Genomic DNA, 14,373 nt, shown 5'->3' on the forward strand with positions numbered 1-14,373 from the left:
GAAAGCAGTTACAGGAACAGATATTTGCACACCAATGTTCATAGCAGCATTATTCACAATTGCCAAGAGATGGAAACAATCCAAATGCCTTTCAGCAGACGAGTGGGTAAACAAAATGTGGTATATACACACAGTGGAATACTATGCAGCAGTAAGAAGGAATGAGGCTATGAAACATATGACAACATGGGGAAACTTGAAGACATAATGCTGAGTGAAATAAGCTAGGCACAAGAAGAGAGATATTGTATGTTACCATTAATGTGAACTCTTGTGAAAAAAGTAAAATAAGTGGGTTTTTTTTTTTGTAGAATATAGGAGACTTAGCGATAAACAGCAAATAGTGAAGGGGGAATGGTAATCTAATAAGAACAGATAAGCTAGAAAGGTAAACTTAATGTTTTAGGAATGCTCAGGAACGACTATGGTTTGTTAATTTTTGGGGGGTATGGTAGGAACAAATTGGAAGCAATGTAGTTATTTTAGGTTGCTTGTTTTTCTTATTCCTTTCTTTGGTTATAGTTTGTTTATTTTCTTGGGGTATGGTAGGAACATGTTGGAAGCAATGTAGTTATTTTAGGTTATTTGTTTTTTCTTATTCCTTTGTCTTGGTTTTGCTTGAAATGTTTTTTAATTTTTTTGATAAATAAAGTTAAAAAAAAAGATCTTGTTATAGGCAACGGTTTCTTAGATTTTACACCCAAAGCACAAGCAATGAAAGAAGAAATAGATAAATAGGACCTCATCAAAATTAAAAACTTTTGTGGTGCAAAAGACTTTTGTCAAAAATGTGAAAAGGCAATTTACTCAATGGGAGAAAATATTTGGAAACCACATGTCTGACAAGGGTTTAATATCTGGAATACATAAAGTAATCCTACAGCTCAACAATGAAAAGACAAACAACCCAATTTATAAATGGGCAAAAGACTTGAGTAAACATTTTTCCAAAGAGGATATACAGATGGCTAAAAAGCACATGAAAAGATGTTCAACATCACTAGCCATTAAAGAAATGCAAAACCACAGTGAGATATCCTTACACACCTACTGGAATGGCTACTATTTAAAAAAAAATACCAGAAAACTACAAGTTTTGGAGAGGATGTGGAGAAATAGGAATACATTCACTGTTTGGAATGCAAAATGGTGCAGCCACTGTGAAACACAGTCTGGCGGTTCCTCAGGAAACTAAATATAGAGTTGCCATATGATCTACAATCCTGCTGCTAGGTTTATAACCAGAAGAACTGAAAGCAGAGACTCAAGTAGACATTTGCACACCAATGTTCATAGTGGCATTATCACAATTGCAAAAAGATGGAAGCATCCCAAGGGTCCATCAACTGATGAATGAATAAACAAAATGTGGTATATACATACAATGGAATGTTATTCAGCTGTAATAAGGAATGAATTCCTGATGCATGCAGCAACATGGATGAACATTGAGGACATTATGTTGTGTGAAATAAGCCTGACAGAAAAGGACAAATATTGTATAATCTCACTGATATGAACTAATTATATAAGCAAACTTATAGTTAGAATCTAGAAAGGGGAGCTGATGCTTAAATTGTGCAGAATTTCTACTTAGGTTTGTTGTTGATGTTTGGAAATGGATAGTGGTGATAGCATATTGTTGTAAGTGTATTTAACAGCACTGAATTATGTTGGTGAAGGTGGTTGATGGGAATTTTGGGTCACATATGTTACTAGAAGGAAAGTTCGAAGATAAAACATTGGACCATATAACATAGTGAATCCTGTTGTGGACAGTGGACTGTGGTTAATAGTACAAATATAAGAATGTTCTTTTATGCAGACATAGTTTATTTAAAATACTAGATTGTGAACCTAGAAACACAATTCCCAAAATTATGAAGTATTACATGAAGCATTACAAATGTTCAACACTATTACAAGGTGTTAATAATAGGGTGGTATATGGGAAAAAATAACCTAATGTAAACGAAAGAAGAAGAAGAAGAAGAAGGAGAAAGAGGAGGAGGAGGAGGAGGAGGAGGAGAAGAAGGTGGTATCAAAGAGTTTACAGCCAAAATATGAAGGAAAATTAGTAGAGGTGGTCAGGCAGTTAATAAAAATACTTTATTTTTCTGGATTTGAGAATGTTTGTGGGATTTTTTCAGCTTTTTAAAAATTAGTAATTTGTAAATTTTATGATTTCTTTTATAATTCTAAGGAAATATTTTCTTTCAAATCTAATTTTATGTTTTTAAGAGTGTCCATCAAATTGTATTCATTTTAGGCCTTTCAAATCTGGATTCCCCCTGAGCACTGATCATGCTATATGGTCCTTGGTCTGTCTTACACACCAGTCTGGGAGCTCCTTGACCACCTTACCAAACTCCTTGACCCAGTAGTGTTTGGTACAGGGCAAGGCACAGAAGTACCTACTGTTTGCTAACATGGTATTGTCCAAAGTTTGCAACCCTCACTGTGCAAGGAATCACCCATGATGCTTTTTAAAACAACAGCAACGACATTATTGGGATATTATTTACATACCATAAAATTTACATGTTTAGAGTGTATGAACCAATAGTTTTTAGTATATTTACAGAGTTATGCAACCATCATCATAATCTAATTCTGGAATATTTCATCACCCCAAAAAGAAACCCTATACCCATTAGTAGGTGCCCTACTTTCTCCTCCCTCTCCCCAAACCCTGGACAACCACTAATCTACTTTCTGTCTCTATAGACTTGCCTATTCTGGACATTTCATACAAATGGAATTATACAAAATGTAGTCTTTCGTTGACTGACTCCTTTCACTTAGCATAATATTTTCAAGATTCATCCATTTTTTAGCATATATAACTACTTTATTCCTTTTATAGCTGAATAATATTCCATTGTATTCCATTTGTTTATTCATTCCTCAATTGATGGACATTTTGGATATTTCCATTTGGGGCAATTATGAATAATGCAGCTATGGACATTTGTGTACACTTTTTGTATGAACATATGTGTTCTAGTTTGCTAATGCTGCCAGAATGCAAAACACAAGAAATGGATTGGCTTTTATAAGTGGGGTTTATTTGGTTACACAGTTACAGTCTTAAGGCCATAAAGTGTCCAAGATAACACATCAACAATTGGGTACCTTCACTGGAGGATGGCCAATGGCATCCGGAAAACCTCTGTTAGCTGGGAAGGCACGTGGCTGGCATCTGCTCTGGAGTTCTGGTTTCAAAATGGCTTTCTCCCAGGATGTTCCTCCCTAGGCTTCAGCTCCTCAAAAATGTCACTCTTAGTTGCTCTTGGAGCATTTGTCCTCTCTTAGCTTCTCCGGAGCAAAAGTCTGCTTTCAAAGGCCATCTCCAAAATGTCTCTGTAAGCTGAAGTTCCTCTCTCAGCTTCTGTGCATTCCTCAAAGTGTCCCTCTTGGCTGTAGCAAGCTCGTTCCTTCTGTCTGAACTTATATAGTGCTTCAGTAAACTAATCAAGGCCCATGCTGAATGGGCAGGGCCACATCTCCATGGAAACTATCCAGAGTCATCACCCACAGTTGGGTGGGTCGCATCTCCATGGAAACACTCAAAGAATTACAATCTAATCAACACTGATACTCTGCCCACACAAGATTACATCAAAGACAATGGTGTTTTGGGGACATAATACATTCAAACTGGCACAATTTGTTTTCCATTCTCTTGGATATATACCTAGGAGTGGAATTGCTGGGTCATATAGTAACTCCATATATGACATTTCGAGGGACTGCCAAGCTGTTTACCACTGTGGTTGCATCATTTTACATTTCCACCAGTAATGTATGAGGGTTCCAGTTTCTCCAGATCCTTGTCAACACTTTTGATTTTCCATTTAATAAAAATAAATGGAAATAAAATAAATTTAAAAAATAAATTTAAAAAACCTAGTAGGTGTGAACTGGTTTCTTATTATGCATTTTTTTTTATTTTAAACTTTTTATTGTAGTAATACATATGCAACTCAAAATTTCCCATTTTGACTACTTTCAAGTCTACAATTCAGTGGTATTAATTACATTCATGATATTGTGCTACTGTCACCCAACATCCATCACTCAAATTTTTCATCACCTTAAACAGAAACTCTGTACCCATTAAGAAATACTTCCTTCCTCTTCCCCACCTGTTATATGTGTGTGTGTGTGTGTGTGTGTGTGTGTGTGTGTGTGTGTGTGTGTGTGTTTTCTTATTCTAAGTATTTTTTAATTTAAGTGAGCTCATACAATATTTGTCTTTCTGTGTCTGGCTTATTTCACTTAACATATTTTCAAGTTTCACCCATGTTGTAGAATGTATTGGAACTTCATTTCTTTTTACAGCTGATTAATATTTGATCATGTGTATATACCACATTTCATTTATCCATTCATCTGTTGATGGATACTTGAGTTGCTTCCTCCTTTTGACTATTGTTAATAATGCTGTTATGAATATTGTTGTACAAATATATTTTTGAGTACCTGCTTTCAATTCTTTTTTGTATATACCAAGAAGTGGGACTGCCAGGTCATATGACAATTCTGTATTCAACTTTCTGAGGAACCACCAAACTGATTTCCACAGTGACTGCACCATTTTATAATCACACAGTGTATGAAGGTTACAATTTCTCTGGATCCTCACCAACACTTGCTATTTTCTGTTTTTTTTTTTTTTTTTTTTTTTAAATAATAGACATACTAGTGGGTAGAAGTGCTTTTTCATTTTGGTTTTGGTTTGTATTTCCCAACTAATGATGTTGAATATCTTTTCATGTGCCTACTGACCATTTGAATATCTTATTTGGAGAACTTACTATTAAAATCTTTTGCCTATTTAAAAATTGAATTGTTTTCCCTTTTTAGTTGAGTTGTTAGAGTTCTTTATATATTCTGGATACTAGACACTTATCATATATATTATTTACAAATATTTTCTTCCATTTTGTGTGTTGTTTTCACTTCCTTGATTGTGTCCTTTGAAACACAATAGTTTAATTTTGATGAAGTCCAGTTTACTGATTTTCTCTTTTGTTGCTTGTGCTTTTTGTGTCATGTTGAAGAAACTATTGCCTAATCCCAGGTCATGAAGATTTTCAACTATGTTTCCTTCTAAGAATTGTATAGTTGTAGCTCCTACATTTATGTCTTTGATCCATTTTTGAGTTAATTTTTATATGGTGTGTGGTAATGGTCCAAATTCATTCTTTTGCATGTCCTTGCACCATTTGTTGAAAACACTATTCTTTTCTCATTGAATGATCTTGGCACCCTTGAAAATCAATCAACCATAGATTTATGGATTTGTTTCTGGACTCTCAATACTATTTCAGTAATCTATACATCTATACTTATGCCAGTACCATGCTGTTTTGATCACTGTAGCTTTGTAGTATGTTTTGAAATTGAGAAGTGTCAGTTCTTCAACTTTGTCTTCTTTTTCAAGATTGCTTTGACTATTCAAGGTCTTTTGCATTTCCATATGAATTATAGGATCAGCTGGGTCCCTTTTTTCTGCAAGAAAGGGAAGTTGAAATTTTGATAGGGATTGCATTGAATCTGTAGATCAATTTGAGGAGTATTGTCATCTTAACGATATTGAGTTTTCCAGTCCATGAACACAGGATTCCTTTCCATTTATTTAAGTCTTTTAAAATTTCTTTCAACAATGTTTTGTAGTTTTCAATGTACAGTTCTTGCACTTTCTTGGTTAAATTTATTCCTAAGTATTTTATTCATTTTGATTCTAAGGTAAATGGAATTGTTTTCTTCATTTCATTTTCAGATAATTCATTGCTAGCGTATATGACTATAATTGACTTTCCTACATTGATCTTGTATCCTGCAACCTTGCTGAAATTGTCTATTTGTTCTAACAGTTTTTTTTTTGTGTGTGTGTGGATTCTTTAGAATTTCCTACATACAAGATAATTTAATCTGCAAATAGAGATGGGTTTGCTTCTTCCTTTATATTCTGGCTGCCTTTTCTTTTTCTTGCCTAATTGACCTGACTAGAACTCCAGTACAATGTTGAATAGAAGTGGTGAGATCAGCCACCCTTGTCTTATTCCTGATATTGGGGGGAGGTGTTTAGTCTTTCACTATTTCAAGTATTATTTTAGCTGTGGGTTTTTCATAGATGCCCTTTATTGGGTTAAAGAAGTTCCTTTCTCTTCCTAGTTGTTGAATGTTTTTTCTTTTTATCATGAAAGGGTGTTTGATTTTGTCAAACACTTTTTCTTCATCTATTTTCACGATCATGTGGGGTTTTCCCCTCTATTCTATTTGTATGTTGTATCACATTAACTGGTTTTCATACGTTCAACCACCCTTGTATTTCTGGGAAAAAATCCCGTTTGATCGTGGTGTACTCCTTTTTTATGTCTTGCTGAATTCAGTTTGCTAGTAATTTTTTAAGGATTTTTACATCTATATTCATAAGGGACATTGGTCTTTAGTTGTTTTTTTTTTTTTTTTTTTGAGACATCTTTGTATGGTTTTAGTATTGGGATGATATAGGTCTTATATAATGAGTTGGGAAGTGTTCTCTCCTCTTTTATTTTCTGGAAACATTTGTGAAAGATTAGTGTTAATTCTTCTTTAAATGTTTGGTATAATTCACCAGTGAAGCCATTTTGGCCTCGGCTTTTCTTTGTTGGAAGTTTTTAAAATCACTAAATCAATATGTTTACTTGTTATATGTCTTTTCAGATTTTCCATTTCTTCTTCAGTTAGTTTTGGTAGTTTGTTCTAAGAATTTGTCCATTTCATCTAAGTAACCTATTTTGTTGGCATACAGTTGTTCATAGTATTCCCTTATATTCCTTTTTATTTCTTTAGGGTTGGTAGTGATGTCTTCCTTTTTATTCCCGATTTTAATTATTTGAGTCTTCTCTTGTTTTTTTCTCGGTAAGTCTAGCTAAAAGTTTGCAAATGTTGTTGACATTTTCAAAGAACCAACTTTTGGTTTCATTGATTTTCTCTATCTTTTCTATTGTCTATTTCATGTATTTCTGCTTTAATCTTTATTATTTCCTTCTTGTTTTGTGTTTGCTTTTGCTCTTCTTTTTCTAGTTTCCTAAGGTGGAAGATTAGGGTTATTGATTTGAAATCTTTTTGTTTTTCAATATGGATATTTACAACAATAAATTTCCCTCTAAGCATTGCTATATCTACCACCCCATAAGTTTTGTTATGTGTGTTTTGATTTCATTCATCTCAAGGTATAATTTCCCTTGTGACTTTTTTTCTTTGATCCATTGGTTATCTTGGAGTATGTTAATTTCCACATATTTATGAATTTCTCAAATTTCTTTCTGTTAATGATTTCTCATTTCATTCCATTGTGGTTGGAGCACATACTTTGTATGATTTTTAACTTTTTTAAGGCTTGCTTAAGGTCTAGCATATGGTCTATCCTGGAGAATGTTCTAAGTGCCCTTCAGAAACATGTATATTCTGCTGTTGTTGAGTGCAGTGTTCTATAGATGTTAAGATGTGTTTTTTTGAAAATGTAGATTCCTTAGGCTGAGCAACCTGAGGTTGATTTCTCTGCCCTGGGATCCGAGAATCTGTATTTAATAAATTCCCGCACATCTTTCCTGCGCAGTACCCACTGGCCCAGAACCCGGTGGCACCAACCGTCCTCCACTCCTGGCATCCTTCTATTTAATTATCACAAGCGAGTAATGTACACTTGTCATCATTTGCTCTGATAGGCTTTTCTATTGTTCTAGCCTTGTTGCTAGGTCAGCGGAAAAGCGAATTCTAGTCTCAGGATCGGCCTGCGGCTTATTTTGCCTGGGCCGGCGTGGGCGGCACCAGTTAGCGGCCTAGTTATCACGTGGTCCGCGATCCAGTGATGGCTGGCGCTGGGGAGGATTCGCGAGCTCTCTTCCGGGCTGGCGTCCGCGCGGCGCTGGAGGCCTGGCCGGCATTGCAGGTGAGTGAGGCCACGCCGGGTTAAAGGTTAGGGCAGAACAGGAGTTGGCTGGGCGATGTAAGCGGCGAACCCCCACCCCACTCCAGGCTGGCGCCCACGCTGACTTGGTGAAATCCGGCCTGTGTTTGCAGATCGCGGTGGAGAATGGCTTCGGGGGCGTGCACAGCCAGGAGAAGGCTGAGTGGCTGGGGGGTGCTGTGGAGGAGTACTTCATCCGTAATGGTGAGTGAATGTGAGGCGCCCCGACGTGTCTATGTGGAGGCGTGGAGAAGAGCCACTCAGCTCTGGAAAAGTCCGCACTTACTCCTGTCTAATTGTCGTTTGGTAACTGAGTGCGAGGTGGGATGAATAAAGCCCTTGGAATTAGAATCCTGGGTTCAAATACCTTACTGGCCGTGCCACTGATTCATTTTCTCACTCTGGACAAATCATTCCAACTTCCTGGGACTCGGTTTCTTAGTGAGTATAAAAGTATCTACCCCAGCGTTGTACAGTAGAAGTATAATGTGAGCCAAATCTTGTCATTTAAAAATTTTTTGCAGTAACATTAATAAAGTATAAAAAAGCAGTTGAAGTTAATATATTTTATTCAACTCAATCTATTCAAAACATTATTTCAATAAAATAAAACATTATTAAGACATTTTAGTCTTTTTTTAGTATTAACTTTTTGAAATATGGTGTGTATTTTACAATTTTAGCTCGTCTCAATTTGGCTTAGCCACATTTTAAGTGCTCAGTGACCACATGTGGCTAGAGGCTACCAGAAGATCTACACCTTAGGCTTGTGTAAAAGGTCATTTAAGAATAAGGGGCCCAGCAGAGGGCCTGTTGCATAGTATGATTTTTACAAAATTCTTCATTCATTCTGTAGCCTTGGAGATGACATTAGGCAGAGTCGTTTCTCTCAAGAAATTTACTATCTACTGAGGGATCCAGACAGGTAAATAGGCAGTCACAACAGAGGGTGATAGATGTTCTGATAAAGAGGAACTCCAGGTACTCGGGAGAACATGGGACTAGGGAGAAGGCTTCTCAGGAAAGGTGGTGATCGGGCTGGATCTTAAAGGATGATAAGGAACTAACTGGAGCAACACCTGCCTAAGTTCTGTGGTATGAGGAAATAGTATGTTGTTTTTAGAAGGTGACAGAGAACTCAGTATTAGAGTAAGGGTGTTTATGTGTGTGTATTTCCGGGGGGCGGGGGCGGTTCGTAGAGAATTAAGCTGGAGTGGGGGTGTGGAGTGGAGCCACCACCCCCCCCCCAAAGGCTAAGACATGGAAGGCCGTATGTGCCTTTAATTTCACCCTTTAGGCCACTGTTTGCCAAAATGCATGCTATGGTAGACTAGTTCTGTTAGATGTTCAGTGAAGAAAAAGCTTCACTAGTCAAATTAAGAAAAGCTCTTTTTCCCACTTAAGGGTCGGGATATTTAGTAACATATTAACAGCTTGAATAAGAGTAAGGACCACTAAAAAAGAAAGCTGTTTACCTTTGTTTCACAATTGTCTATGGATAGAAACACAGCAGAGGAGATGTTTCTCAGAGTCAGACTATGAAATACTACAGTAGCTGATACAAATTCATGCGCAGATTCTAAGGTGAGTGATAGGATGGGATTTACTGGCTAGAAATAATCAGAAAGTAATCAGCATGGACTGGAGGGGGAAAACTGATAAGAAAGCTGTTTTTGCCAGAAAATGACGAGGCCTGAACTACGGCAAATAGCCATGGAAAGGAAGGGGTGGATTAGGGTCATGGAGATTATTTGACTGCAGACAGAGGGAAAAGATGGCAGGTTTTCTGGTTTGAGTGGCTGGGTGGACTGGGCGATTTTTATGGAGTGAAGGAAACCTGGAAAATGAGAAGCAAGTTTAGAGGATAAGGTGATGAGTCTGGCTTTGGATATGGAGGGTCTGATGTGTCTGTGAAACATTTAGTCAGAGAGTAGTCTGGGTTGGAGACCGATTTGGGAGGTATTAGGGTCGAGTAGTAGGGAAAGCCAAGGGCATGAATGAGCTCCCTCAGGGAAAGCATATACAGTGAAGAGAGGGTGAAGAGCTTTGTGGAAGTCTTTCTTAAGTTCTTCTCTAATTCAGAAAATGTAGAGCATTTTATTGGGGCCCAAAAGGAAACTGAAGCCCAGATTTGGCCAAGGTCACACAGTAAGATGTTGATGTCAAGGTTATGACGATTTCATTTCATCATCATTGCAGCTACTTACCCATTTCTTCTTACCATTCCCACTGATCTGTGGCCTCCTGTATCAGTGGAGCCACAGTTGTGAAAAAAACTTCAGTCCTTGAGTGATGGAAACATGGATTATGGGTCTCCCTTGTGCCAGGCATGGTGTTGGATGACTCCTCAAAATAGACCTTCAAGGAGGCCACTCTTCGCCCCATTTTACAGATGAGAAAACTGAGGCTCAAAGAGGAGTAAATAACTTGCTCAAGTTCACACAGAGGGGGATCAGTTAGAATGGATCAGAGGAAAGAGGGTGAGCATGGGGCTGGGAGCTGTGGAAATAGAGGGCTCAGTGGGATGCAGGAGATAGTAAATTAAATGTTAATAGTTACTGTCTTTTAAAATCATTAAAAAACCTGGAATACAGACCATTTCAGCAAATAAAAGGCTCATTGTTTGGACCTTTACCTACCAATCCGATGCAGACCCACCAAGTAGGTATTAAGGATTAGTGGGCAGGGGTAATGAAGTTGGCTGGTCTTTGACCAAAGGGCCCTGTCCTTTCCTACTCAGCTGACTTGGAGCTAGATGAGGTGGAGGACTTCCTCGGGGAGCTCATGACCAATGAGTTTGATACGGTTGTGGAGGATGGGAGTCTGCCCCAGGTGAGCTTATCATGGACAAAACTGCCATCTCCCTGCCTGCAGTCTTTTCTCTCCCCAGCTCTCTTGGGCCAAGACCCTTCTCTTGAGTCTGGCACAAGAACCTTCTATGACTCCCTATTGCCCAGAGGAAAAAGTCTAATTTTCCCAGGCCTTTCCAAACCCTCCATCTCCTCCCTTATTTCTCTCTTTTTATAATTCCCAGCAAAGCCTGTTCCTTACTCTTATTCCAAGCATAGGGCAGTCCAGGTACATTTATACCCACTGCTCTGGTACACATTGCTCTCCCTGCTGAAATGGCCTTCCCTTTTACATCTTCCATCTTTCAAAGCCCAGTTCTAGTGCCTTCCTGCTACGAGGCCCTCCTTTACTGCTTCTGGACCTCCACTGAGGCCTTTATATGTGGTTGCCTCATTGATGAACTCCTTGGGGAGGAAAGAGCCCTGTACTCTTCTGGAAATTTCCGACCCCTCTCCATTCTTGCTGTAAATATGGGCTGATTGTATAGTTTGTTCTCTTGAAAATCCAAGCTGGTTGAGTATTTTCTTGGTAGGTGAGCCAGCAGCTGCAGACCATGTTCCACCACTTCCAGAGGGGTGATGGGGCTGCTCTGAGGGAAATGGCCTCCCACATCATCCAAAGAAAGTGCAGGGTCTCAGCCACCGCACTTACAACAACGAGAGAGACTGATGAGGATGAAGATGATGCGGACAGTGTGGAGGAGATGGAGGTGAAGGGGGTGCCCTTTGTGGGGGATGCAGATATTTTCGATTTTCTGGGAGATCAGCTGGTTTCACAGGGAAGTGATGAGAGGGTTGATGGTGGTTGTGGTATTATTCAGAGAGGGCAGGTAGCTTTCTTAAGGTCACCCAGCCAGTCCTGACAAAGCTGAAAACAGTCTGGGTCTCTAATGGCCACAACTGGAAAGTGTCACATTTTAGCTCTCTCTTATATTTCCTCTCCAGGTCACAGCTACAAATGATGGGGCAGCTACTGACAGAGTCTGCACCCAGCCTGAACCCTCTGGCCCAGACTCCCAGACTATTAAGGAAGAGGATATAGTGGAGGATGGCTGGACCATTGTCCGGAGGAAGAAATGAGTGGGGCTGGAAATGGTTTGGGCCCTTGATTGCGAATTAATTTGAGACTCGTTTGTAGGGGCTGTTTTGGAGGGGTTGTGGACCTCTGGTTACTCCATCCCCTCCCTCTCCCCTATTCCCCTGCTCAGCTCCCTCCAGGGGAAGAAAAGCTGGGAAAGGATCATCAGAACCAATATGCAGTGCTAGGGGCTGGCTGGGTCAGGAATGGTGAAATGAACAGAACACATAAATGGAAGAGAGAATAGTTGAAGATAAGAATGAAAGCTGTGGTGTGCCCCTCCCTTCTTCCCCACCAGACACACACCAAGCAGCTCTGTACCCCTGCCCAGAACTTGCTCCCTTTCTGAAGCTCAGCCTCTAGCCCTGGGTTCTCTCAGGAATTCTGAGACCTTGGCTAGGTGGAGAGCTGGGCTTTGCTTTTTGTGTTCTCCAACCCCTTTCTGCACTCTTATTCCATCCCAGTTAAGTCCAGGGATAAGACCTCCATAAATACCTTACTGTTTAATCTGTGGCTTAACCTATGAGTAGCCTTAGAATCAGCCTTCTGGGGGCTGAGCTTCACTGCTCAGCAAGGGAATAATATCTGGGCCCACCCTAAGAGCCTGGTGCTTTGGACAAACAAACAGATGGACGAATGGAACACATCTGTGCTTTGAAAGTTTCTGTAAGCCTGAAATAAACTGTATTTTTCTTTAAAAAACAAAACAGAGAGTATCCATTGTCCTCCCTCCTGTTCCCTTGTCCTGCCCGGTGGCCCTGCCATGGGTCTGGACAATAAAATACTAGGTAGCCTTGGGGCCAGGTAGAAGCTGTAAGCCATGGGGGAGACGCAGGAAGAATATAATTCACCACCCCACGTTGAGTTGTACATGTGAAGACACTGGCTGAGGGGCAGGGGTGGGCGGCCACAGGGGTCAGTGGCAGAGCTGGCACTTGGAATCCAGATCTCCTGCCTCTGGTGCTTTCTGAGGGAATTGTGTGGAGGCAGGTTTTGTAGGGTATTGGGAGGGGGGATGGGGGCAAAATGTCCTAATTCAGGAGGGTCTAGCAAGAGCTCCCACCCTCTCTGATGGGGGAGGATTAAAAAAATTAATGTTACCATAGGAATATTTTTTTAAAACCCCACTATTTGTGAAAAGATTAATTAAAAAAACCCAAGACCCAGCATTTGGGATTGAAAATGCCCATGATGGGAGTTCAAGTATTGACTGAGCTGGGAGGGAGCTGGAGTTCCTAATTGGACACAGGCAGTTAGAGGGTGGGGCAGGGGGCTCCCAGTTCTCTCCAAACCCTTTAGGTCTTCTCTTGGGTCTGGGGGGCTTCAGGGGGGTCAGCAGTGGCTCCTGAAGCTGCCACCGGTGCTTCCTCCAGCTCCCTGTCCTCAGAGAGTATGGGGCCCGGGCAGAACGTGTCCCCACGGCCTGCCCGGCCAAGCACAGCCATCCAACGTCGCTGCAGCTCCTCTGTCTCAGGGCTGAAGTACCAGCTCAGGTGACTCTGGGTGATCTTGAAGACATGCCGTCTATCAGGCCGTTCTCCTGCCTCAGGAGGCCCCACCTCAAAGCCAATGAGGGGCAGGCTGCGTTGGGCTTTCACATCCTGGGGAGCAGGGACAGAGCTGGGGTTACCTTGGGGCTGGACCTTTCCCTCTGCTCCAGCTTCTAGTTGGTTTAGCAACTACTCCCCTTTTTTCCTTCCCCTGCTCAAGAACCGTCCATGGCTCCACTGTTATCATCAACAGAAAGATGTCTGAACTGGGGCTAGAACTCAGGATGGTTTGAATATCCAGTTCCTCTCACTTGCAAAATCACCTGGGCTAGTCTCTAGCATACCCTATATAATGTTTTCAGGCCTCTGCTTGCATGCCCTTCCCCACTGCATGTTCTTCCCCACTTCAATTTGGACCTGGCATTACCCCATTTCCAATCCTGCTTCCTCCAGGAACCAGCCCTCCCAACTCACTTGTTTTTCCTACATACTCTGGCCCACAATCACCTCTTGTCCCTAGCTGGCCTTTGGCTCAGAAGAGTGGGAATCCTCATTTCCCCAAGGGGACTGTGGGGGAAGTGGGGGAAGTGGGGGAAGCCTGGCTTTGCCAGGTGGCTGAAAAGACCTGAAGGAATAGGATACACACCTGAGGGGCTCCATAGATGTACAGCACCAAGGGTTCATTCTCAGGCACCACAAACCATGCCTTGTGCCAGCCTTTCCCACCCTTCTCCATGTAGTGCAGGAAGCTGCAGATAACGCTGTTCTCCGCAGCCACTGAGGCCTGTTTCTGTTGCCAGAGATGGGGGCATCAATGTTGACTGAAGGCCAAGCCTGGCTCTTGAGAAGTTTCAGCACCCCCTCAGTGTAGGAATTGCTGTTCCCATATCTCAGATGAGGAAACTGAATGAAGCTCAAGTGGCAGGAGTGATTTTCCTATTGTCAACCAATGAGTAGAGTTTGGTCTGCCTGACTCTGGGGCCCTGGCTGCTG

The 14,373-nt window shown here is 40.8% G+C and overlaps 2 protein-coding genes across 3 annotated transcripts in view; one reads left to right on the top strand and one right to left on the bottom strand.

Annotated features, from left to right (window-relative positions):
- Positions 1 to 7,803: 7,803 nt before the first annotated feature.
- On the top strand, positions 7,804 to 12,597 carry TSR2 (TSR2 ribosome maturation factor). The gene is made up of 5 exons (XM_037821725.1): positions 7,804 to 7,945; positions 8,077 to 8,167; positions 10,704 to 10,795; positions 11,346 to 11,522; positions 11,758 to 12,597. The coding sequence occupies exons 1-5, from the start codon at positions 7,865 to 7,867 to the stop codon at positions 11,890 to 11,892; spliced, it is 576 nt and encodes a 191-aa protein (XP_037677653.1). The 5' UTR covers positions 7,804 to 7,864; the 3' UTR covers positions 11,893 to 12,597.
- The window catches only part of FGD1 (FYVE, RhoGEF and PH domain containing 1), a 38,484-nt gene continuing 36,657 nt past the window's right edge, over positions 12,547 to 14,373 (bottom strand). For both annotated transcript variants that reach the window (XM_037821724.1, XM_037821723.1), the window contains exons 17-18: positions 14,027 to 14,170; positions 12,547 to 13,491 (exon numbers count right to left, since the gene is read on the bottom strand). In XM_037821724.1, coding sequence (XP_037677652.1) covers positions 13,186 to 13,491; positions 14,027 to 14,170 — 450 coding nt within the window. In that variant the 3' untranslated portion in view covers positions 12,547 to 13,185. The remainder of the gene's footprint in view (positions 13,492 to 14,026; positions 14,171 to 14,373) is intronic.

This window comes from Choloepus didactylus, chromosome X (assembly GCF_015220235.1).
Source record: "Choloepus didactylus isolate mChoDid1 chromosome X, mChoDid1.pri, whole genome shotgun sequence".
NCBI classification, from domain to species: domain Eukaryota; kingdom Metazoa; phylum Chordata; class Mammalia; order Pilosa; family Megalonychidae; genus Choloepus; species Choloepus didactylus.

What these genes read in the sequence shown, in the direction of transcription:
- TSR2 (XM_037821725.1), top strand. Translation starts at nt 7,865, where the DNA reads ATGGCTGGCGCTGGGGAGGATTCGCGAGCTCTCTTCCGGGCTGGCGTC. An exon ending in AGGCCTGGCCGGCATTGCAG is followed by an intron (nt 7,946 to 8,076) that starts GTGAGTGAGGCC and finishes CTGTGTTTGCAG; the next exon opens with ATCGCGGTGGAGAATGGCTT. An exon ending in GGAGTACTTCATCCGTAATG is followed by an intron (nt 8,168 to 10,703) that starts GTGAGTGAATGT and finishes TTTCCTACTCAG; the next exon opens with CTGACTTGGAGCTAGATGAG.